The 26,136-nt window shown below is 37.5% G+C and overlaps 1 protein-coding gene across 2 annotated transcripts in view; it reads right to left on the bottom strand.

Annotated features, from left to right (window-relative positions):
* GRIA4 (glutamate ionotropic receptor AMPA type subunit 4) overlaps positions 1-26,136 on the bottom strand; it is a 226,440-nt gene that overhangs the window by 24,607 nt on the left and 175,697 nt on the right. For both annotated transcript variants that reach the window (XM_042862478.1, XM_042862477.1), the window contains exons 11-13: positions 21,394-21,764; positions 19,891-20,089; positions 15,143-15,390 (exon numbers count right to left, since the gene is read on the bottom strand). In XM_042862478.1, coding sequence (XP_042718412.1) covers positions 15,143-15,390; positions 19,891-20,089; positions 21,394-21,764 — 818 coding nt within the window. The remainder of the gene's footprint in view (positions 1-15,142; positions 15,391-19,890; positions 20,090-21,393; positions 21,765-26,136) is intronic.

Raw genomic sequence — 26,136 nt, 5'->3', positions numbered from 1 at the left:
CAGCACAAAGCCTTGTGCCTCTTCACACCATAAGTGAAGCAGATCTCTGCTCACAGTCTTGTCACAATGGGGTTTTTGGATGCTGCTTCATCTGCCTGTCCAGTAACTCTTACATTTAGAGGCACCCAGCTGAGAGGAAGTAGCAGCATTGGTGAGAATGGGTACAGAGTCTGTGGCAGGGGCAAAGGATGAAAGTAAGTGCCAGGGAGTAAGGGTTTGTAGTGAGGGCACAGCAATGGCCCTCTACCACATCGTATGCCCTACCTGGACCGCATCAGTGCAGGCCTAAGTGACACTACATTGTGTTATATTTATGCTACTCATTCTGCAACAAAAAGCCAAATGCTGCAGTTTACTGTCTGCACAAATTATCTGGGTTTTTTTGTTTGTTTGTTTGTTTGAGTGGATGGCTAGTTTTCCGCAGGACTGAAATCATTATTCAACATTACTGATGTTGGCCAGCAAATCTAAATGTGTTTTACATAATATCTTAGGTATTTTTAAGAAATTCTAAGTTTATGCTTTTGAGTGTCCTGAAATGAATATTTTCATTGAGGATGAGACCAGGAAAAATGTGTCTCATTTGGAGGCAATTCAGTGCTTACTGAAGAGAAATATGGTATAGTTTCTTACATTCCAGAAATTTGTTTCTTCTCTATATCCATCTCAATAAATTTGATATCACTAGCGGATTAACATTTGCTATTAAATCACACACTCTGGCCACCCAGCAAGGAGGAAGAGTTGGGTACATCGAAAACTTCCTGCACAAAGTGCATGGCAGCTGTTTCAGCAGCTTTTAATTTTTCACTCCATTAACGTGTCCCAGCAGTGGCAGAAATATTGTGCCCTGAACTGAGAATTTCACAGCTTTCATCTGTGGGAACACCTAGCTCTGGGCTGAGTCATCTGTCCTCAGAAGAAACGGCACTGTGACCTCCAGAAAGCCAGCGCTCATTGCTGACTCACTAAGAACCATAGAAAGCAAAATACTCTGAGAGACTCAATATAAATATTAGTTTTTTCTGATTCCTATCCACCACATTTCTCAATGTGCTATATGGTATGATATGATCAATGTGCTATATGATCCTATGCTTTCTGGTTAGCAAGGCAGGTAATATAATAATCCCAAGATCTTTCTTTATGTACCACTGAGCTTCTCTAGCATTTTTAGAAACTGGTCAAAATTTGGTAATATTTGAAAAGACAGCACTGTCAGACTTCTGCAACTTTTCACTTAGGCTAGGCTGACTCTTGTAAATACAGAATGGCAATATGACTACAAGCGACTACACCTAATTTTATGTGACCATTTTAATCTTTTCCTGTTGTCCTGTTCCTTATGATGCATTTCCTTCCTTGCAAGCAGCAAGACCTCAGAACAGCAACTGGTTAAGATGTTAGAGATGTTAAAGATTAAGAAATTGTTATGTCTTGATATGCAGCACAGTTTATACAACAAAATAATGTGAAAATCAAACTTTTACTTGAAAATATCAAGGACTTTTCAAATGCAACCCTCACAACAAACTAGTAGATTGAAAAAAACCTAACAAATGAATATAATAGTGCTTATATCAGGGTCCATAAGATGATGAAATAAATAATTTTTCACTTCAGGCATGCTGTCTTCTGTTCTGTGTCTGTGTTGTTTACACTACAACGCTTAAAATTTCAACTATATTAATAAGATAAATTACATGCAAACATGATGGTTTTGGTTTTATAAAGGCTCAAATAATGCTGTTTCCTTTTCCAGAAATACCTTTGCAATGCTAATCTTTACTTTTTATGAACTTAGTCCGGTAAAATATGGTTGTCTTCAGTAACTCAGATAGACAACAATAATTACTATTACTACTGCCAGCTTATTTACTTATTGTTTCCTCTATACTGAATTTAAAGCAATTTAAATATCTTGTACTAGGGACTGGTGCAGCACTAGTCTTGACTGGCGCTACCTAAATCACATTAAATTATTAGTTTTCAAGATTAATTATTATTTGCTTGATGTAGGTTTTCTTTGAAATAGAATATCTATGAAAAAATAAGAGCATTTCACCTGTATGTCAGCATACTTTGCTTTTTCCATATCAGGAATGGAGAAATTGCTACACATAAAGATGTCATAAAGACAGCATTCATGCACATCTTTTTCACAGACTACATCACTGTCAGCTTAGGGACTGTTTCCAATGAGCATCAGTCATCTGTCTGTTTGGACTTTCAGCTGTCCAGTTCTAACCAAGTCCCAGTCTCACCTCAGTGAGAAAGAAGCATGAAAATAAAGCCAAATACTGTCAGTATACTGCATGGTACTGAAAATGCTGTAATACAAGCACTACTTTTGTTCAGTAATTGTTCCTTGTTAGGGCAGTAACCAGACATGGGAAAGATAAGGGAAAATGAAGTTTACTTCTGAGGGAGTTCATTCACCAACATCAGTGTCCACAAAGGTATTAAAATGACATGGACGCCATGTCAGAAGTCATTGGTAACACTAAGAAATTAGCTGATTTTTACTGTGTCCAAAAGAAGACACTACCTAGTGAGATCTGCATGGCTAAGATACTGTTATGAGATCTAAACTTAGGCTGAGAAGAGCTCTGAGAGATTTCTGTACTGCTACATGCTTCTTTGTGACTTCATACTGATGTTCTTCAGAAAAAAAAGGATTAGAAGAAAGGCAACAAATGCAAAGATCACTGCTAAGAGATGATTTCTTAAGCTTTGGTCTAATTATAATGCAAGCACTTTGAAGTACATTATTTTAAGTGGAAACAGGGACTGAGAGAAACACCAGGGGTCCATTTCCCAGGTGGGAACCCTAGCTGAACTGCAATGCAAACAATAAATAATACTGCATTACTTGAGCCTCAGTGAAATGCTGGCTTGTGTTTTGCCTAATGGCCGATCAATACCATACAAATGAAGCAATTACAGTTGTGTCATATAAAGCCTTATTTGGTCAGCAGCCAAAATAGGGATTAGCTGGAAGAGTTCCTAGGACTTTCTGTCTGAATATTATTGCAAAAGTTAATGGAGAAGATCTGATAGGTTGAGACAAACATAAACGGTGCCAGCAATCAGACGAGATGGCCAATCCAATAATCAGTATGCTGATAATTAAAATGCCCTGAAGCCAGTTGAACATCAGTCCAAGATCAGGTGAAATTGTCACACAAGGACAAACGAATCCCTTTGGCAACCAGCTACATAAATGTGATCATTGGTACAGATATGCACACAGCAGAAAATGCAAAGGCACCTGCATTTGTAACCAGGCAGTCTACACACAGTCACAGGTACACAGTCACAGTAACACTTCCAGTGTTTCTATCACAGGCAGCCAGACCATAGAGAGAGGAAAAAAAAAAAAAAGAAAAAAAAAAGAAAAAAAAAAAACAGGTATGGAAAGGATCTCCACAGTAGACAGAGATATCTAACTAATGCAATTATTGCCCTGAACACATGCCCACATGCCACTCCTTTTCAAAAAAACTGGAGAGAATGAGATCCACTTGTGATGGAGATTTCTGCTGTCCCTTTCTAGAGGGAAGACAGAACAATGTGTGTTCAGACTGCTGTTTATAAGCCATTAGTTAATTAGCCATTCCCACTGTTTTGTCTAAAACTGTCTCTTTGATCAAAGACTGAGAAATTTACTGTGGGGTTTCATTCTGAAGCACACACCTCCATGGATTTAAGTTAATAATGCCAATATCTGATGTAAGAACAAACTTTACATATTCACAGCACAGTAAACACTATGCAATTCATCTTCACAATCCCTCTAAGACTGATGGGCAATTGTCATTACCCTCAATTTGCAAAGGTGAAATTGAAGTCATAAGATGAACTGACCTCTTCCAAGTCTCCTGGGAGATGGGAGCAAGATCACAATTAAGCTCATCAATCTGACATGACTTTCAGCCTCATGCTCAGTCAAGCACATTTCACTGCCTCTCAGAAATCTTTGGGCCTTCTCAGGCAAGAATTTATAGAATTTAGCCTTCTGTCCTCACAATGAAGTTACTTACTTCCTAGACTACCCTTAAACAACTGTGCCTGATTCCCTCAACTCAGTCTTTAACCATGAAACATTTCTAATTTTTCTTCACACCCTGATGAAAGTGGAGCACAGCCAACCTGAGGGCTCTGACTCGCACAATAAAAAAATCACTTTTTGACCCTGGTGTTAGGGCTTCCACAAAGCTTATCAACCTCTCAGAAATTCTACAAGGTTGCTTAGGAAGTTAGGTGTTCCATGTGTCCTGAGAAAGGAGAGGTACAAAGCAATGCTGCTTTTTTCATTCAGCTCACTTACCCTTACTCTTCTGCTTTTGTAACACGTGACTGGGATTTAGACAAGAACAACCTAACTGACTTGTGATTCACAGAAATTGTCACTGAAGCCTGGTGGCTAGGAGCAGCTTCGGTATCAGCAGAGATGACCAGCTACTAAGAGCAACAAACATTCTGCTCTATAAGCTCCTGACACTTTCCAGACAATCCTGGAATTCCAGGAGGCTGAATGTGACAGCTGGAGATGTTCAATCAATTGCCACAAAAGGATCACAGGACAGCACAGACTGGAAGGGACTTTAGAATGTCTCCTGCTGGCCTCCTGCTCACAGCAGGTCATTTCTGAGAGTAGACAGGATGCTCATGGCTTTGCCCAGCCTGAAAATCTTCAAAAACGGACAGTGCTCAGCCTCTCTGGGTAACCTTTGCCATTGTTTGACTATCCTTATCAGGGAAAAATTTCTCCTTACATCTAGACTGAATCTCTCCTGTTTCATTTTATGTCCATTGCCTTTCACCTTCCTGACCTTCCTGCTGCAGAGTCCAAATCCATCTTCTTAGTGACCTCCTCAGAGACACTGGAGACTTTGGTCAGCTCCTCCCCAAAGCCTTCTCTCCCAAGCTGGGCAAGCCAGCTTCCTGAGCCTCTCCTCATGTCACGTGCTCCAGCTCCTGACCATCTTGACAACTTTCTGCAGAAATTGCTTCAATTTATTGATGCTTTTCTTGAATTAAGGACTAAGAAAGGATGCAGTACTCAAGATATGGTCTGAATGTTTGCAATTATTTCATTTGATGCCAAAATATCTTCTCTTGTGGCCTACAAATTGGATGAACTAAAAGCACTCTAATTGGAAAGAACCTTGGATAATTGCCCACTATCTAAAAGAGATGCCAAAAGTAGCAGTCTGTTTAATTATCTGTGATAGGAAAAATTCTGAAGTCTCCAAGAAACCCTGATGATTTTCTGTTCTCTTTCAACAGTTTCACAGCCTGAATTCATATTATTTAAACTTTACACAACTAGATCCAATTGTCATGTGTGATTTAAGGGAAAAAAAAACAAAACCAATAAACTCCTTATCAGCAGGTAAGGTTAGAATATAACTAAGAGATGGTTACATATTGATTGAGACCTGAGGAGCTGGATCTTAGCACAGAGCATCTGAGTGTGGGCTGGTCCCAGATGTTACACACAAAAGGTCATAATTTTCTTAGTTAAAACCAGCAAAGAGAGAAGCACCAACCTATATCCTAGCTCTTGCCTTTTTTTTTTTTTTTTTTTTTTGTATATGTGTGTGTGTGTGCATGTGTTGCAGCCAGTAAAAAGCTTTTGTGAAAAGCTTCAAATTCAAAATTTTTGTTTAAAATGTAAAAACATGAAAAAAATTGCAATTGCCAAGGAAATGTTTGCTTGTAGGCTCCTAACATGAGGGTGATTTAACTTACACACAAGAAGTTCAAATATTCTCTAGGAAATAATTTACAGATTTCCGACCACATCCAGTGAGTTTTTCTATAGACTAGTTTTAAGATCCAAAATTGATCTGAATAACACAGTTGAAACAACCTAAAATGCTATATAAAGAATTTCCACACAAATGTATGCAAAATTAGTTGCCTGAGTCCATACCAAGGAAGCCAAACATCTAATTCTAAATATAAAAATCTCTCTTAAGGTGCACATGGTTGAGAATTTTGGCTTTAGTAGATCAAACCATATAAGCAAAAGATTGAAATATATTGAAATATATAATTATGAAGATCACAGAATCACAGAATTGTAGGGGTTGGAAGGGACCTCTAGAGATCATAGAGACAACCCCCTGCCAAAGCAGGTTCCCTAAACCAGGTTACACAGGTAGGCGTCCAGGCAAGACTTGAAGTCTCCAGAGAAGGAGACTCCACAACCCCCCTGGGCAGCCTGTTCCAGTGCTCCGTCACCCTCACTGTAAAGATGTGAAGCCCTATCCTTAAGGTAACAGATGGGCTGCCAGATATTGGGGCCACTCTCACCTGCAGACTTTGGTCATCCCTGCTGACCATATTCGAAGGTGCAAGGGAGTTGGATCTTCCTGAATAGATGCTATTCCTGGCTCCATGAAAAAAAAGGAAGGAAGGAAGGAAGGAAGGAAGGGAGGAAGGAAGGGAGGAAGGAAGAGAGGAAGGAAGAGAGGAAGGAAGGGGGAAGGGAGAAAGGGAGGGAGGGAGGGAGGGAGGGAGGAAGGGAGGAAGGAAGGACCCTTTCTCCTCTGGGTCCTGGAGACAGATTATTCTTTTCTCGCGTCTTTTCAGAGTGGAAAGAAATAACTGAAGTGTAACAATAAAATAGGTCTCTGTATCAGGTCAGCTAGGACCTATAACTCCACTTTCATCCAGTCGACCTTTGGCTTTAAAGAAGTGGAAGGAAAATTGTACTAAAACATTGACTATAGAAAACTGACAGTCCTGCTGAAAGCTGTTAAAAGGGAGTCTCGCTCAACAAAAGAGCAGAGAGGATTGTTCAGCATCATATGATGTGCTAAAAAGTATAGTTAAACAGAAGCTAAAACCTTTTTCAGCTTTAAGTACTTTGTAACTTAAATGGAAAAGATAGCATAAGAACTGAAGCAGAAGACGGGAGTAAGTCTTCTAGCTATAAAAATTCTGACAGGCACAAAGGATATCTGAAGGCAACTAACTGAATAAAAGAGCAGAAATTTTGGCTCTACTTCCTACCACATGCAAGGTAGACCAATTCAGAGAAATGACTGCCGATCGACCACAAGTATTTGTTCTATTAGATCTTTTTAACTCACGTTGGTTTGTGAGATATATGTATGTCCATTTTTATCCGGAACCTGAGCACCTTGAGAATATCTTGTTGATGTGGGGAAATGGATACTAGAGCTGATTTTTTTTCTTTATGCTTTATTGGGGAGAATTTTCCACTTTGCCTTCTGGGATGTTCAACTCATCCATTACTCAGTGTGCTGAGTGATGAAAATACTCAGGTCACTTAAATCATATCAGAAAGAAAAGAAACTGTTTTTCCTACTTCTGATTTTGGATTTCTTGCAAGAGCCAAGGCTGCATAGAAAAAACTAGATGGCCATTTTTTTTGTCTCTTGGAAGTCCATCTGGTACTTACCATCAAATGGAAGTAGTAAGTTTTGCAACTGCCACAAAGATTAATTGCATGCTGTTATGAAGGTGCTATTTGTTTCCCAAATGTCACTTCCACAGAGAGGTATTGTTACAAGCTGCTGAGATGCTTTTCAGTGCCCTGCTCCCTTGCTTTAGTCTACCTACAATTTACCTGGACAATTACTATCTTAGTGGGATAGATCTTTTACTTGGTGGGAATTGTACCATCAACTTCAAAGGGTGGCTGGATTGTGCCTTTAATGAAGGCACACTCTGAAGCCTGTCCGTTTCCTGGAAATTGATACCTGAACAGCCAAAGAGTTGCAATAAAAAGAAAAAGGAGAAATAATAACAAGCTGCATTGTTAAAATATAAAGAGCTGTATCTTGCTCTCTGCTGAGCTGCTTTGCAAGAAACTGGGGAAATAGCAGGGAAAAGGACAGGAGAAATTTACTTCTGAAGTGCCAAGAAGCAGAGTTTTTCCTCCAAGTATCTGTAGATGGGAAACTATCATAACCCTTTTTTGTATCCCACTGGCATATTCTGGGGATTCATGCTTATCAAGCGTAGGCAAACTTCCAGAAAGTCAGTAAGACATGTACAGCTATGATATCCATCTTTTTGAGAGATTCTGGTTCTTCACTGATAGTTTTAGGGAAATTCATTGATTATGCTTTATTTATATGCATCCCATTTTTACCTGACATGGAAGCAAACGACCTGACAGACTTCATTTGGTCAGATTTGGTAGCTCCTATTTTGTTTGCATTCAAATAATTCTGGAGCAGACAAACAAAAGAACAAAAGAAGGAACATGATTTTTTTTTTTTTTTTTTTTTTTGTGCCTTCATTTCTTCTACAGACGTTGATGGTTCCATCAATGCTTCTATAAGAGCACAGAAATTTCACCTTCAGCAATCACCAAATATCAGAAAGACAAAGCTCCTGTCTAAATATTTTGTAAAAAAAAATGAGGATTTATTAAAAAAGATACCTCATTGTGCTGCTAAGCCAATGTTGAAGATGAAAAGGCAGAATGGTAATTTAACCTCACTGAGATCCGCTGCAAATTTAAAAATATCTGCTGCTATTGCAACGTTTAGATAAAGATTATCTTGTAGGCAGAAGTTTCATTGCCGTTTCCACAGCGTGTATCGCTGCACTCCTCACTGCAATATCTCCACTTCGTCCTTTCAGACCTGCTCAAAAACCTCATTTCACAACTGGTCTCACTAAGATCCCAGGGATCTTCCCTGGGAGTAAGGAACAGATCGACAGGAGCACAGGTACCGCCATGTAGCTCTGTACCTCCTCAGATTTTGGAAATGAATGATCTTCACAGAGAAGAGATACAGAAAAAGCAATTTAAATTTTTTTTTTTTTTTTTTTTTTAAATGTGTTTCTCTTACTCTACCAGAATGCCAAGTCTTGCCCATAAGCAGCATCACATGGTAGAAATCATTTCAGAAGAGCACCGTAGGAGCTAGAAACTGGTGTTGTTTATGGTTGCTGTAAACATAGAGAAACAATTGGTGAATAATGGATGATAAAAATGCGGCAGTGGTGTGAAATCACTGAGTTTGACTTCTATTCTTTTAAAGCAAGGGGGGAAGCTGAGAAAACAGGAATCCCAGCATAGTTCCAGGCACTGTGTTGGTATTTTCAAGAGCGGAATTTTAGTCAAGAATTTTTCTTACTGAGTTGTTATAAGGTCATTTGTTTCTGTGATGCAAAATGATTTGAAAACTGGAATGTGATCTGTAATGTCTTATGCATAATGTAAACATTATCCCATTTTGACTGATGGTGTAGATCATACTCTATGACTTCACATAATATTCTTCCCTTTACTTTAGGCATAACAAGGCACGAATTAACACCCCATTACCCATGCAGTGTCAGAGCTTATAGCATGGATATTTCTCAGACAGGTCAAATCCTTCAGAATGCATTGGCTTTTCTGTCAACTAAAAATAACATTTACTAGGTAAAAAGGCACAGTGGGCCACTCTTTAGCAAGGAATGTAAAAATCAAAAGCAAATCAGTCAACAGAAAGTCTGGCAATGAATGTCAGCAAGTTGTTCCTTCAGCTGAGCCTCAGAGGCATATTTAGTTTCTGCTACCTGGATTATTTCTGATAATTTCTGTCTGGAAATAGAATGTCTCTCTTAAAAGAAAAAAAAAAAAAAAAGATCTTGAGAGCAGAGATAGCAGAGATCAGAGTCCTAGGTTCCACTGTTCCACAGTAATGCCTCAAGTGTTAACTTTCTAATTTTTAATCTTCTCCATAAGAAAAGAGCCCAATAAAAAAAAAAAAGAAAAAAGGGAAACATTTATAAATGCACTGAGTGTTTGGATAAAGAGCTCCACTGCAGGATGAACAAGCAAATACATTTAACTAAAATCTTTTACTTGGAGAGTTTTGTTCTTGTAAATTTTACAAGTGGAAAGTTAGGAAATTGAAACAATCCTGACTTAAGCCACAAAATTGCAGTGAAAAGTGTTTACAGAATTTATTCCCTAGAGAAAACTCCTCATTAGTGTCCATGATGCTGCACTCATGGCACTTTCTGTGTCCTGCCAAAAATAAAAAAACAAAAATTACATCAATATACCTTTGAATTACTTCAAAGAGCAATCTACCTGTCCCCACGGAACCTATTTCTGCACTGACACCAAGCTGCCAACTAGATGGACAGCTAGACAACAGTTTGGAGATTTGCCTCAAGAAAACTTGGACTTTAGTTATAAAGTCATTAATATCAAGACAGTTGGTTGCAAAGCTCCCCACACACAGACCTCCATTCATAATGGATATTTATCTTATTTACATAAACTCACAAGGTACCTCAAGAAAAAAGATCCTTCCATCACAGAAACCCCACTGCAGATAAAACTCTTTCAGATTCTCCATTCAAATGAGTGAATGCTTAAGATGTTGGCAGGGCATCCTGGGGATGTCTTTTCACCCATTCTCCAGAAGATTCCTTCCTTCTGAGGGCTAGAGACTAAAATCCATGGCTTTGCTCCCATTGCATTTCTTCATGTCACACCAGCAATCAGAAAATTACATCCACATGCTTCACTAATGCCTTTCCCATGTTTTCCACCACATGTTATAAGAAACACATGAGGAAGGGGTGAAGAACTAACCACTAGCATTTCAGCCACATGACCCTGTTCTCCTTTCTCACCAGAACATAAACACTTCCTTGTAAAGTCAAGTTGAAATTATTATTTGCTACACATAAAGAATAGAGACTTGAATAGCGAAATATGGAATCCCAGATTTGTATCTATGAACACTCACTGTAAGGTCAATAGCAGGAACTTAATACAGCCCTGGATTTGACCATGTTTGTGAACAGCCACCATCAATCCCACCAATTTCTAACACATTTATTCCATCTCATCAGCACATTTATTCACACAACAGTTAATTATTTAGGCGGATCTAATTCTACCACTCACACTGAGCAGGTCTCAAAGAGCTTCACCAGCACTCATAAAACTGACCACCTTGCACCCATTCACACTTCATGCTGTGGGCTGCAGGTCAGCGCAGCACAATGTCCTTAGTGAAAGCAGTCATGGCAATAACAGTGTTCTAGCTCAACCTGTTATCCTTGCATCAAAGAGCTTCAAAGTACAAAAAGCAGTACCTTTAAGACAATATTGCCCTCGCTTACTCTTCCTTTACCCTTAAGAACAAAGAACTTCCATTTTCATCACTATTCAAACATGTTTATGATGCCTACATAACCAAAATAGAAGAGTATAAGCATGCAAGGTACAGAATTTGCATAGTGAAAGGCCTCCAGATACTCCCCTGTAGAGACACAGATTACTGTGCATGGCAAGGCCAACAAGCCAAGGGTGGTACACAGTGACCAGAAGTCTGGCTACTAACCCATCTTCTAACAACACCACATTTACAAAGGCAGGTGTGGCTAAGCAGACCAGCAGCTCTCTCTTAATCAACTTTCAATACACAACCATTGAAGAAAAACACTCTTTATGTCACACTGATTACTACACAGTAGTTTTGGACAGATACCTACCGTGGTAGGAAGAGAAAACAGTAGGGATGACTGGGTAGTGCTATGAAAGAAACCTAGTTTTTGCTGTGATGAGTTTTTGCACCCAATCCCACATTCCTTTTCAGATGTGTTAGGCTTTTTACCATATTACCTATAAACGAATATCACTGAAAAGGCAGGAAGGAAGGAGACAAACATGATGTGCAGTGTGATACTGCCCACTGGGCATAAAAGAAGCACACATCAGGCATTTCTCATTCTCTTCCACCCAGTGATATATATGCATGAATCCTACTACACCACCAGCACCGAGAATAAATCAGTTAAATTAGCCAATAACTACTGGTTGAACACTGCAGAAATGAGGCATGGAATCCAATAAAGAAGAGTTTCAAATTAAAATCCACTAACCTGCTCATGCGCAGGGTCATGAGCAACAGAGAGACCGGTCCCTGGTCACTCTGAAGGGTGGATTTCATCTGTATGAGCAAAGGGATGGGTACGAGCACTGTAATGAACACAAGCCCAGTGATGTGATGGCTGGAAATCATTGCAAACGGAAGAAATCTGATTATACTTCCTCCACTTTCTGTCTGTGCTACGTATGTGAAAATATATGGCCTGGTTTTCCATATAATCATATCAATGTTATATGAAGTTGTTACCACATTTTTAGTGAAGAAACTCCTGATTTGCAATCATTGTAGATAGGATGAAGATTAAGAACAGAATATCTCAAGTGAAATAGGCGTTCAAAGAGCATAGTAAATAATCTGCCATGAATAATTCATTTTAAGAAACTGATATTTTTTCCCTGGTCCTGAACAACCCAAGAATAGAGTTATAGAATTTTTAGAGAATAGAGAATAGAATTTTTAACATTTATATGTTATTTGCAGTTATTTCTGAACTGCATTAAGTAATTCATGGTAAACACATAATTCCAAAAGGAAGTTATGATAATTAAGTAAAACATAAAATTTTCAACTCCCACAGCAAGTTATGTCTTTTGACTAATTTATGTAATGAGCTGAGCTAGTCTGCCCTTCATGAATTTCAAAGTGCGTGTTCAATATTTGCAATTATCTGTGCTGGCAGTGGTTACATAAGTCATCTGGCCAGTAGCAGTCCAAATGGTAAACCCTGCACTCTCTATGGCTCCAAACAGCTCAGGAAATACTGAAGCATGCAGTTAACAAGTACAGTTGAGTCTTTTCTGTTCAAAAGCACACGGCTAGGATGCCTCTCCCCTCTTCACTCTAGTTCTACATGACACATAGATCAGGTGGTAGGCATGTGAGTGTTGCTTGTTCTTTCTTCTTGTCCAGAACATTAAGTTAGTTGCTTAATGTTTTTTAATGGGTAAGCAGCACTCATGTGTTGCTTGAGGTTTATCACTGGGGCTGGAGAGGGAATGGGGTGCAGCAGGAGAACAAGCAGCTTAGCACATGTGAAAGAAAGGCTCAGGAAAGACATGGACGTTGACAGCCAGTCGAGACAGCTTGAAAGAAGATTTGGTCCGATTTTCAGCCTGGGTAAGATTCTCCCTATCCCTTTTATGAAACATGTTTGAACTTAGGAGATGAAAAACTAAATGTTGTTCATATCACCCTGATGATACTTTCTGATACTTAGACCAAATTGTGGCCTCACAGAAACATATGCGAGCTTTGTTTTTATCTGGGATGGAACCAGGATGTCATACTTTATCCTTGTGATCATGGCTTTTCATTTTTGTTCCTATTAACCTGTCTTAATGGGCCCTCTTCCCTTCTGGTCTAACCACTTCATGTTTCATTCCTATTACTCTTAATGTATTTTATCTTGCCAGCCAAACAAACCTGAGATAAACCCAAATTTGACAAAAAATAACTACCACTGGCTGCTAATGCTCAGGATAATAGGCTGTCTGTTACTGTTGGTGTTGAATACTCAGCAGAAAATACTGAGGACTACAGAGCACCACAAAGCATGCTCAGGACAAACAGACCATGGCTAGGTGAGCAGCTAAACTGATTTCTAAACAAGTTTGCTCTGACTTTGGGCACTTTATTATCTAAGCTGCAAGAAAAGCACTCAACTGCAGTGCTGCCTAACTCTTCCAGGTACTCTGCAGCACTGAGAGGAGAGGCAATAATATATTAAAAATATAAAATTAAAAATATGTGGCTGTGAGCTTTGGAAATATACTCAGATAACAGACTACTCTTTTATTATCTATTACCTTCTGCTTTTACAGCCCCATGAGTTCTGGACATAATTTCTTTACAATTAGTATTTTACTGTTGACATTTTCCCTCTCTCATCTCCTTATGTTCTCTTACCATTCCATTCAGTGGCAAAGAAGTCAGTTTTTGAATGAGAGGTACTGAATGTTAAGGACCAAAAATTAATATTCAATCCTGGCAATAACTGGACTGATATTCCCTTGAATGTATAGCCCTTTTCTTTTGCTGCAGATGGACATGGTTATATTTCCATTCTCATCAGCGTGGCACAGCTAAGGCTCGAGGTCTGTGGTACTGTGTGCAGGTTAAACCAGTGAGTTAAGAGCTAACCTAGTTAATTGAATAGTGGTGAAGTTGTTTCCTCTGCGGTCATGAATGTAGTCAAATATCCCCAGTTACTTCCTACACAAAATAATGTCTCCATCTGCACCTGCAGCACCTCCCTCATCTCACTAGTGACTATGTTACCAGAGACTGTTTTAACCTTTACTTGTGAGCACATGAGTGAAATTGCTGCAGGGAGTGCTGGTTGCTCCATGGCCCATTCCCTCTCCCAACTCCAATGCACCCTATTGCTGTAAGACATCTCAGGTCATATTCCCTCCATCTGCTAGCTGCTCTTATGCTTTGAAGAAAATTGGCAAGTCTACCATAAGAAAAAACAACTTCTGTTTGCATTACATGCTAAAGACATTACAATGGTAAATATTGGCAGTTTTAACACAGAGGAGTACCTAGACTTCTTTTTCCTTGAAAATCCAAATGAACAGCAAACAATGGTCTATTTGTGAATCTAAAATTCTCCTGCTTGACTGTGTTTTATACCAAGATAGCAAAAATGCTGGTGACTTTGAAGGCAGTACTGAAATGCATAATGCTGGAAACAAAACCTTTTTTTTTTTTTTTTTCTAAATAAGAAGGTGCTTTAAGAGAAGCAATTCAATTAAGTTTCTGTAATGAAAGAATAATTGCCTCTAAGTGATGGCAATTGGAAAAAAAAATAATGTTAGAAGCAGCTTCTTTTTCAGAAATTGGCAGCCAAGATCAATGAACAAAACATAAAATGTAGGCATTATTATTGATGCAGCTACTGATGCAAATAATGTATGCATAATACTCTATAAAGGGTTGAATTTGGTGAAAAAAGCTGAATGAAATAGAATAGCTGATGTTAATTCTATTGAGGCTGACTTCAAGTAGCTAGTGTTCAACCAGTTTGGTTTTTATATGGCCTTGAAAGGTATGCCAACTATAGCTGTTAAATCCATATTGCAATTAGGAACTGTTACCTTTGCTGATCAAACAAAATATGAAATGGAAGAAAAGAAAAACAACATACCATGTTCACACACAAAACAAAAAAATAGCTATATCAGGGACATCAGGGAAGGTGGAATACTATAACAACACATTTTATATTGTTATACTATTCCACCCACCTTAATGGAGAACCCTTCGGTGTGGCTACGCCATAGCCTTTCGAATCCAGATTTCCTCCCACTTTCATGGTGTCACAAGGCTTTCGTTGCTCAATGTATTCATTCATGGTGGACTCCAGCAGGAAGGCAAACTTGCCCTTGGATTTGCGGACACGAGCTACTCCCTCTGCAGTAGTCCTAGTGAACACTGACGGCTCTGCTGATTTCATGTAGGTCCACATCTTTTCGTACACTGCTATTTTTGATCTCTGGAGAAAATTAAAAAGAAGTTAGAACAAAAGAATGTTGCAACATTTCACAGTGGTGCTGTTCAAAATAAAATCAATCAATCACAATTTTTCAAATAATGGGTATTGGGAAAATCTGACTGTTAAGGGTTTCCTTTTAATACAATGATTAATAAATAATAAAAAAAAAGACATAACAATGGATATACTATAACATCAGATATCACTTGTAGACCAGTTACAATAAAGTAACTGCATATTTAAGGCCTGAATTTATTTTTAGATAAAAGCAGTTTACACAATAAATGTTATAAGGAGTATTTTAGGGAATTATGTATGAAATAGATATCCATAAAAAACCTGTATGGAAAAGAGAAAAAAAATAAAAGAATTCCTCCATAAATATTGAGCTGTAACTTGAGTAAATTCTCTGCTTTTACACCCACTTCTAACATCAATGAAACCACAATAGCTTAAGTAATATTTCTGCTTATTCACAATCCAGAACTGTTTCAACTTCAATTGAGATTCTGTACATTTGAAGACACGGTTCAAATTAAAGATGAAAACAGAAAATTGTACAAAATATGCTGCTGAAGGAGATATAATGCTGGGAGCATTTGGTTTTAAACAAATACTAGGTATGTTTTTAGAACAGTAGTTCATAAATAAACTGGGTTTATATCTTGCAAATACTTGGCCAGGACATGTGCTTGCTCAAGTAATGTGCAGGAAGTCATGACTTAGCTGGAGATTTTCCTTACTGGGATTGCGTGATGTATTCACAAATAAAGAATAAGGGATGATAAACTGTAAGCAAAAATAAATAAATAAGGAAATAAAACATCAGAAAGGTTAGAATTTAAACTTGGAAACCACAGTGGTGAGACTGTCAATATCAGAAGCTTCCCTGTGCTTGTTGCATTAATTCAGCAACTCCTCTGCTTCATCCAGCAACACAAATACATACATGCTAACCAGCAGCATGGCAGCTGACCTCTATCCAGTATTTTTATTTAATAAGACATGGCATTTGTCTTCTCTTGTGTGTGGGCAAAAGAGGAATCTTTCTAGCCATGAAAGCTTTTCTTTGAGTCAACAGGAATTTCAAGCAAAGTGAGATTTGGTCTGTCAGCCCATTCCTATGCAGTGCTGAGCACTGCAGGAAAATAATTACTTTATTATGTGGCCCCACACTGAAGGAAACAGAAGGATATTAGAATATTTGAGCAAATATAAAATAATGTAATCTAGGTATTATTTAAATGTAGAATGGCTCTAAGAATCCTGGAACCAAGACTTTGCATAGGTTAAGAGTAATTTCCCTGAGCAAATACTGACTGAATGTATTATGGCTTAGAAACGAAGTTGTTAGGAGAGAACATCTAACTGGAAAATAAGCACCATTCAACTAGAAATGTTCAACACAAATACCATACAACAGAATATCATAAATTATCCATTCTTTTTTTAGTTTGTCTACCTATCCCATTTTGTCCATCAAACATAATAAAACTTGTGATTATGCAAATTAATAATAGTTGTGTATATCCATAATCACATCCTCTCTTTCCACTGCAGACACAGCTCCTTTTCATTTACATAATAGAAGCTAAGAGCAGAGCCTTAATCAAGCCATCCATGTCTTCCCTTTGCTTTACAATTACAATTAAAATTACAGAAAGAAAAAAAACATGTAAGAGAACAGTAATGAATCAGGCAACATTTCAGGAATATTTACTTGCCTTCGTTTATCTTTACTTCTAACAATTTCTTACGTCTTAATATTCACTTCATGAAATAAACTTATAATAGGTCACTTTCTTTCAAAACTAGAAATATTCCACACAAAGCAGAACTATTATTAACATGGAATTATGCCCTAAGTCAATTAAAAAAAAAGGTTTCAATTAAGTATGTTTTTTTCTGGATCTTATTTTGTTTCCCTATCAAGTGATAAAAAATACAGAAAGTCTAACAAGACATCTGCTCTGTGAGGACATTTTTGTCTCCCAGGCTTTCACTTGTTAACATTCAAATTGTACATGTCAACCTAGAGTGAAAAATGAAGATATTCCTTATTACCACATGAAAAAGCTTAGCAGCTTTCCTCTGCAGTCAGTCAAGATAGGATGATTTTCATTTAGGGCTTTTCTGAGACTAAGGGTAAGCTTCCTTCCTCTTGAGCAAGCTGCTCTGACAGTGCAACTCTTGATGCTTCCAAAACAGGAAATAAGAGTAAATAGTTGGTGGAATCGATGTCTTATTTTTCTTTACTGTGTTTTTAAAATGACTTTCTTTTTCGGTTTTCAATCATGACTTAAAGCAGACTGAATGGCTGCTCTGATTTTCTGACGTTTTGATAAGAAATGATCAAATGATAAGAAAATGTCCTGATGGACCACAGCCAGTAATCACTTTCAGTAATCACTAAAAGAAAAGTTACCCATGACTCTAATTCTAAAACTGATGATTGCTTCCAACCACACACACACACACACACATACACACACACAGATTAATTGGGAAACAAATCTTCACGTACTATTGTTTGAGGTGGGACCTGAGTTTATGGATTATGCAAACAGTGCTTGTAGAAATATTGTCTGTCAGTGATATTTTATCCTTGTCCCTGTTTTGTGCAAAAATTTTTAGAAATAGAGTCATCATAGAATGGCTTAGGTTGGGAAGGACCTTTAAGATCTCCCCTGGGAATTCTTTTTTGTATCATCACATTAAAAACAGCAAATACTGTATATTCTGGAGAATGCAAGAAGTGAATAAATAAATAATTAAATAAACCTGTTTTGTTCTCAGCATCATGGTTTTAATTATCATCACAGCTTCATGCCTGTTGAAAAAATACTGAAATGCATACACTTTAATGTACTAAAACTGGAATTCTCAGAATTAAATGCCAGAATTTGCACTAAATGAATTAAAGAAGAATCTATGGGTTAAGCACAGATAAAGAAAAATAAAAAGGAATACTGTGGGATTATGCTATTTTCTAAAAAATAGGAAATCCAGCCATCTCAGGGATTACAGTGTTTCAGTTTTTGGATGAGCTCTCTGTATTTGAAAGCCACCATTTTGGCAGGGGTCTGATGTGAAATAAAGGCTTCCAAGAATAAAAAGCCATGCTTCTACCACCTCAGGGATAACAAAGCCTGCTCTCAGAAACCATCTGTAACGTTGCATTTAGGTGTACAGCAGCATACTGACTGCAAAAAGACAGCTATAGACACCTGTCCGGGAAAAATATCCATCACAAAATGAAGTACCACGCACTATAGCCATTTCTGATGGATCACTTTAGAGTTGGTGCAAAGAGAAAGAAACTTCAACGGGTGACTCATTTCATCCTAAAACTCTTGTCCCGTACAGGTTTCAGTATCTAAAGAAGAAATTTAGTTGACTCTCTTAAGAGTAAACTCCCACAAGGCACCATATTTTTAGAGCTTAAAAATATGCAAGAAAATATCTGCAAGTTTTCTGTGGGGCTGTATCTTACAGTGAAAATATTATTTCACTACAGGCTTCTTGGACAACACTCAGCAACTCTCCTTGAACTGTTCCTGTCTTCAGTTCACAAATTCCATTCATAATGTTGTTGAGTGACTTCAGTTTGGCCAAACTGAAAACATTCAAGCTACATGGGAGCGCCTGACACAGAACAGTACCCTTTCAGTAAGACAAACTTTTCTTTCTTCTAAAAATGCCTTAACCTGTATCTTTCATACAAATATTAGATTTTTTGTCTTGAACCACTTAGTTACCAAGGGAGAATTACTGACTTGCTACATTTATTCAAAGCCATGTTCAAACACTAAACTCACATGTGAAATAAATGTGAAATGTGAAAGAAAGCAGGAGGGGTTATTTATTATGTACTCTTGATAATGCTCAGGCTCCCTGTTTTCTGATTGGCAAAGGAAGAGGTTTACATGTCAGCTACAGATATATAGGAAAGCAAATGAAAATGAAGTAATCAACAGAGACAGCACAGACATACGAATGGCTATTTAGGCTGTTTCCTAATGCTTCAGCCCCATCCCCTCAAGTTGTATTTTCTCTTTATTATTCATCTGAAAGTCTGTAAATTAAAAATAATGCATTTCCTATCCAAGACCCTAAAGGAAAATGCATGCAGCTAAATCCAAAAGTAAAAGCAAAACCTTCAAGACTACATATTATCATCATGGACTTTCAATGCTTCACATCATTTTAGTGCTGCAGCTTCAAATGAATCAATAGTGCAATGCTGCTTTAATTACCACAGGCTGCAGTATCCCTCAGGGAAACTCTTCTCTCCAATGTGACAGGATCAATAAGTTTTCCATGAATTAAAATAACTGAGAACTCCAACAAAAGGTGTCAGAGGTAAAAATGTAGATTAAGAATTGCATGAGTTACAAACCATATTATACATAATTGCAAAGTAATGGTACTTCACCCTTTCCAAGCATGTTATCAGAGTGGTCATTAGGGAAAGCTGCTCTAATGGGTATGCCAACTTACTCTGAAGAACTCTTTGGTTGACCCTGAGTCCAGTGTCCCGTAAGCAATTTCAGTTTGCTTGGCAAGGTCTTCTGCACTTTCTATGGGCGAGACCATTCGCTCAACAGTCAAGAAAGCAGCGAGGTTAGCAGTGTAGGATGAAATAATGATGAGCGTGAAGAACCACCAGACACCTCCAACAATGCGACCTGAGAGGGATCTAAACATGAATAAGATAATGCACATTTTCCTGTCTTTTCAGCCACAAAGAGAGAAAGAGAAAAAAAGGAGGCACTATTATTACTGAATATGTCGTTACCTAACAGAAGATGGGAAGGAGACTATCCGCATTTTAAATATACACTTTTGAATCTTAATGCCTATAGTATACAGTCCACTATAGTGATACATATTTCTCACAGACACAGAAGTATGAATTCTCTTGAACAGTACTCCCAATGTTCTTATTTCAGGAAATGCCTAGCATGGCAAAAATGTTGTAAAAAATCCTAGGTAGGTAATTTCTTTTTTGAGACAAAAGTAAAGCCTAGTAGTTGCAGATCAGTAGCTTTGTCTTTTTCCTCTTTAAGGATGAGATTTGCACATGCTTATACTGGTTCCAGGATTAAAACGTTTCTGTGACCAATTTAACATATGTTCAGTTACCACAAGGACTTATCAAACATTCTGAACACAACTATAATAACTCAACATTTCATATTTTGTTATTTAAGAAGCATGCATTTTTGTGGCAACTGTTATTTATGATAAGTAAAAACTACAATTTCCATTTTACCACCTGCAATTTGATGTGAAGGCTTTTGAAGAGGAATGTACATCCAGTATTAATCAGCAGCAATGTTATTTCTGATTTCAATAATAGCCGAGCTAGAGGTCAGTACTGATGCTCTGAAATCTCATTGCTAATTCAAATTTGAAAGAATGGGTCATAAATTAAGTTGTAGTTACTGCACACCAAAGTTCCAGAACATCTAAAAAGGTTGAGAAATTCAGGACTGAGATCATATATTACATCTGAAGTAACCCACTCTGTAATGCCTAGCTTGGCACTACAACGTGGCTTCCACAAACAGCTGGTCAAATATTATCTCTTGTGTAGACAGGGATATTCTGGATGCAGTGCTGCAGAATTTAATAGGGAACAGAAGTGGGACATTTGTTCAGACAAGTTAAGTAGCATAATAGCGTGCATTTCACAACTGTAATACAATGGAACTAATTTAGCAACAACACAATTCCTCTGAAGCCCATACAGTGGGATTCCTCCTGTGTGTACCTGTTGTTTCTGAGAACTGTCTGTGATTTATACACATTGACACATGTAAACAATAATGGCTGAAATTCAAAGCATATTTTGTTACTCTTATTGTAGGTATTAAAACGAGAAAAATGAAAAGGCTTCCTAAAGAATGAACTTCAAAACACTGCCAGGAAAATAAAACGGGAGACTTTACGCTTCAGTGTTGAAGAAAAAATGCAAACATGAAAAGATTTGACACAAACCTTGGGGAAATATCACATCCTTGTTGCATAAAGGCACCCAGGGAAAACCAGAGGCTGTTGAATATGCCAAATTCATTGGGAGGCTGATCACTGGGTCCTTCTTTCCCATCCTCTGGTTCTTCTGTATGCCACTCGTATGGGCTAAACCTGCTAACTAGGAACAGGACCACACTGACACCAATGTAGGCAAAGACTATGCACATCCAGATCTCATACGCCAAAGGGTCCAAGAAGGAAAATACTCCTGGTTTAGATTTCTGGGGCTTTTTGATCATAATGGATATCCCCAAACTCATAAAAGGCTTAGAAAAATCAATGACCTCTTCTCGTACCAAAGTGATGGTCAGAGGCGCAACAGCAATCTCTGCTTTCTATAAAGAAAAAAGAAATATAGATGTATAGATTAATTGGATTTGGCTTATAGACTCAGATAAGCAGCTAATTCCAAAGGTATGTTATCAATATCAGGACACTGTGGCTTATATATTCTTTATACTATGTTTCTGTTTCGTACTATCACAGTCTACATTTACTCGATATGTTTTTAGAGAAAGAAACATATTGCAGGATTTTGTTTTACAGAACTACAGAAATACTTAATTTTCCTGAGAGAAGACTCTCAGATCTTACAGAGGTGGGCAGCAGTCTATGAAGGGCACTTCAGGTATTAATTCAAATTTAAAGAATTTAAGGAAGGATTCAAAGTGAAAATGGCCTTATTGACACTAGATATATTGGTATTTTTTATAAAATTCCAGAAATAGTTGCATATTATCATATTTTCATAAGGTAAAATCATTGTTCTGCACAACCCAACTCAGAGTCTCACAGAAATTCCAAGTTCCATAAAGTAGAAAAGGTGATTAATTAATGCCACAAAACTACAGGAAGACAACTTGAGGAAAAGATAGTTCAGTACAAAGGAATCAAGTCATAAGCAGCACAAAAGACAAATACATGGAAAATAGGATACAAAACTGTGCCATTAAATGATAAAAAGTTTGTTAAATCCACTTCCTTCAGAGAGAATTTTTTAAACGATCTGTTTCTTTAAATACGTTTTTGCCAGTCTTTAATGAATCATTACTGGTGATGATGTTGATTATGGATGCTAACAACGATGTTTGCATTAATTACAAAGTATTGTAACTGCACTAATTGTCTTTTCTGTGATCCAGGACCAACATCAGACTAAGGTTTGCTCCTTGCCCTGTGAGCTAAAGCTGTACAGTAGTACAGTCATACTACAGTATTATATACTGTACATACTATAGTATACTATAGTATATACTGTATATAGTGTATACTGTATATATAGAATATACTGTACTATAGTACAGTATTACAGTGGTACCTTGCATGGGAGTTGTAAAAGGAACTGGGAAGAAAATGCAACAGTGACAGGGGAACAGAGATGCAGAAGCTGCTGAAAACTTTCTCCTGTTCATCCTGTCATCCTGTTACCCTGCCCACAGCAGGGCAGTTGGAATTGGGTGATCTTTAAGGCCCCTTCCCACACAAATTGTTCTATGATTCTGTGATTACCCCAGGTGCATTCATAAGGATGAAGGCTAGCCCATGCTCTCTGGCTAGCTTGGACCTCTTAGCTAATGGGCTAAGGATGATATCTTTAGGAAATATATTTTTTGGTTGCAAATAAGATAGACTCACAACCTGCCTTCTGCAGTGGCCATATTCTGCTTCAGATCTCAATACATGAGATATTCTGCATGTGTTTCCCCCCCAGTTACAAGCCCAATCATCTTCACGGGCACAGCTGAGTTATTCATAAACCTCTGTAATGTAACTGTCTTCATTTTCTTTTTTAAATACTTATTTTGCCCAAATTCATCCTACAGAGTAGCATCATCAGATAAAGCACATTTCTCATAGTTTATCAAAATTTAAGTATGTTTTCATTTTAGCAAGTTCTTTGGGACATAAATACTCAGTAAAATACAAAAGGACATATTTAAATCCCTCAAATTTCAGTGAGATTAAAATAGGCTGAAAACTGAGGACATGCTTAAATAGTTTGTCTAATCCAAGTGTTACATAAATAGCTTGTGTGATAAAGAAAAATTAAAATCGAAATGTAGGTTTTTTGTCATCTCTAAACTTTAAAACAGCTATAGCATATTTAAAGTAATATGCTCTTGTATTTTTATAAACAAAGTTATACTAAGCTATACATATTTTATGGAATATAATTTTAAACTAATCTAATGTAGTTATAATTTAAATATGTATTTGTAGCTGCATAATTCTGAACACATTAAAAGAAGTGACTCATTACCGTGCAATGGTCCAAAAATGCAAATTCAAATTTAAATTATTATATATTAATCATCAGGTTATAGCTGTCATTCTGAAAGAGCTGTGATGCAAACCCTTACCCCGATTTTATGTAAAGATATTACAGTTTAAGCAGTATAATTAAAGTCATCATTTTGCAAGCATACCAGTCATTATTTCTTGTGCTAATATCTGGGGTAATCATTATGGCAATAGTGCTAATTCTCTGCATTTTAAATTCTGTGATATGAGGCATTTTTAAAAATCTAATTTCTTGAAGCGTTGTGATTTTATTAGTAAAAAATACAAACAGTGTTTAAAATATGTTTTCAAATATCCTGACAAGAAGAAATTGAATCTAGTGTCTGTAATCTAAGGACTGTAAAATGGTTTGGGCTACTGACATTGCTGCATAGTTCTGTACTTCATCTCACTCATCACTTCCCTCTTTCTAGAAAGATGGCTTCCAACCTTAGAGTCAATGTCATTTATAATCCCAAATCTCAAGTTCTGTGAATGCCTTCTGTGGAGTCCTTGAAATCAAATAAATAAAAGACTCAGGGAGATCGTGGTCTACTACTGCTAGTTTTTATCATAGCCACATAATAGTATCTTTATTAACACAGTGTAAACGCTCAGCTTGGTTTTCAAAAGTGTTGCTAAATCTTGATTTTCTTATGTGTCTGCTGATTATGAGCGGTGTTAAAAATGGATCCTTGAGAGTTGTTAGTTTTTATGATATGAAGTGGAAAAGTGACAGCACCACTTTGGTGCTAGCTGTGGAGATTAATTTGAAGACCTAATTAGCACACTGTTGTTGTATGCAAAATGTTGGATGAGCTGCATCTTACCAAATTAAAAGGCCTGCAGAATGAGCTGTCTACACTACCCTAAGGAGTTAAAGAGGTATTGATCAATCAAACAAATAAGTACGTATCCCATTTCACTACAGTTGCTGTCTAATGTTAGATAGTTCATAATGTAGACAAACTTGTTTCATGACAACGAATGTAAATGAACAGTACACAGCTAGGTCACGATTAGCAGCCCAATATTTGGAAAAAAATCCAACCTACCCAATCTGATCATATTACTTATCATTTTTGTATGGATATTTTGTGGCACATAGAGGCCTACTTAAACTCCTTGTTGTTGAAAGCTAAATAGCAACAACTGCTGTACATTAAAAGTATCAGTGTTTATGGATTTAAATGATAAACAGTATAACAATAGTGCAAATTATTCATGATCATGTTTCCAGTGAAATCTGTTTGGACAAAGACTAATGGCACCTCACACTCAAACCAACTCCACCTGTAATGGTATTTCAATCTAGGCTGCATACTACCAAGTACAGATGTATTCTGCACTCTTCCAGCTTAAAATAATGGAACAAGATTAAGCCTGATGGTGCAGATTTTCACTTTTCCAGAGTATATTATTCTAATGTTTTTAAAAAAATTTGTGCTTAGTGCAATCTGTATGAAGGTGGTAAAGCTATCTGAGAAAAATCATACAGGAAGTAACTTTAACTATGGAAGTACATGCTTCTCAGATTTTAAAGAGAAATGAGCTTTGACCCTCTGTATGAAACAGTGCAAGAGTAGCATATTCCATCAGGGGAATAAATATTTAATCAAGGCTGACTGTCAGTGCATTTGGAAACACCTGTTATACATGATCAATGGTATTTCAACCTCAGCTGCGTTTCTTCTCTGAGTGGGCTAGTTATGAAGGGCTACAGAGCCCCACAAGAGATTACTGAGGGTGCTCAGATAAATCAGGGACAAATTAGCAAGATTTTCTGATGGCTTTTCATATAGTGCTAAAATCAAAATAGGAAAATAAATCAATCCTTGCCATGACCTTATGTACAGTCATAGCAAAGCTGCATATCACAGCACCTTATCACTATCATGTTTCCCCTGCAACATGATAGAAAAAAAAAATGAGCTACAGTGCTCAGGTAACAGCCAGGCCATTTGCACAGAATCTGAAGGTGTCCAGCTACCAGAAGAACACAAAGTGCATATGGGTTTAACTAGGTAACATGGGATTAACTGGCACATGCACTCACCCTCAGCAACATGAGCAGTGCTACATGGTACTGGGGGTCTATGCAAAGAGCAGGAGAGACAAGGACTGTTCTGTGTGATGTAGAAATGCTTTCACTGGGTGGCACAATGCTGTTTACCCTTTAATATGGTTGGTATTTAGTATCTGTAAAATGTTTCCCAAGCAGGTTGTCTTGTTAACTTGCTAATTCACTTGCAAATTTGGTCTCAATCCTGGCTGCATATAAAAAGCCCTGCTTGAAGCACAGCCAAACACTCAGACTTTGTGATTATGATTTGCGAATCTACCGGAGAAGATGAGCAGCCGCTTACAGGAGAGCTTTGCAGGAAGGATGGGCTGATTTTCCTGCTTTCTCTAAGTGGGGACCTGCCG

This window comes from Lagopus leucura, unplaced genomic scaffold, assembly GCF_019238085.1.
Source record: "Lagopus leucura isolate 7727_CA_CO unplaced genomic scaffold, USGS_WTPT01 Super-Scaffold_702, whole genome shotgun sequence".
Taxonomy (NCBI): Eukaryota; Metazoa; Chordata; class Aves; order Galliformes; family Phasianidae; genus Lagopus; species Lagopus leucura.
Note: the sequence above shows the minus strand (reverse complement) of the source record. Positions and strands in the feature narration are given on the sequence as shown.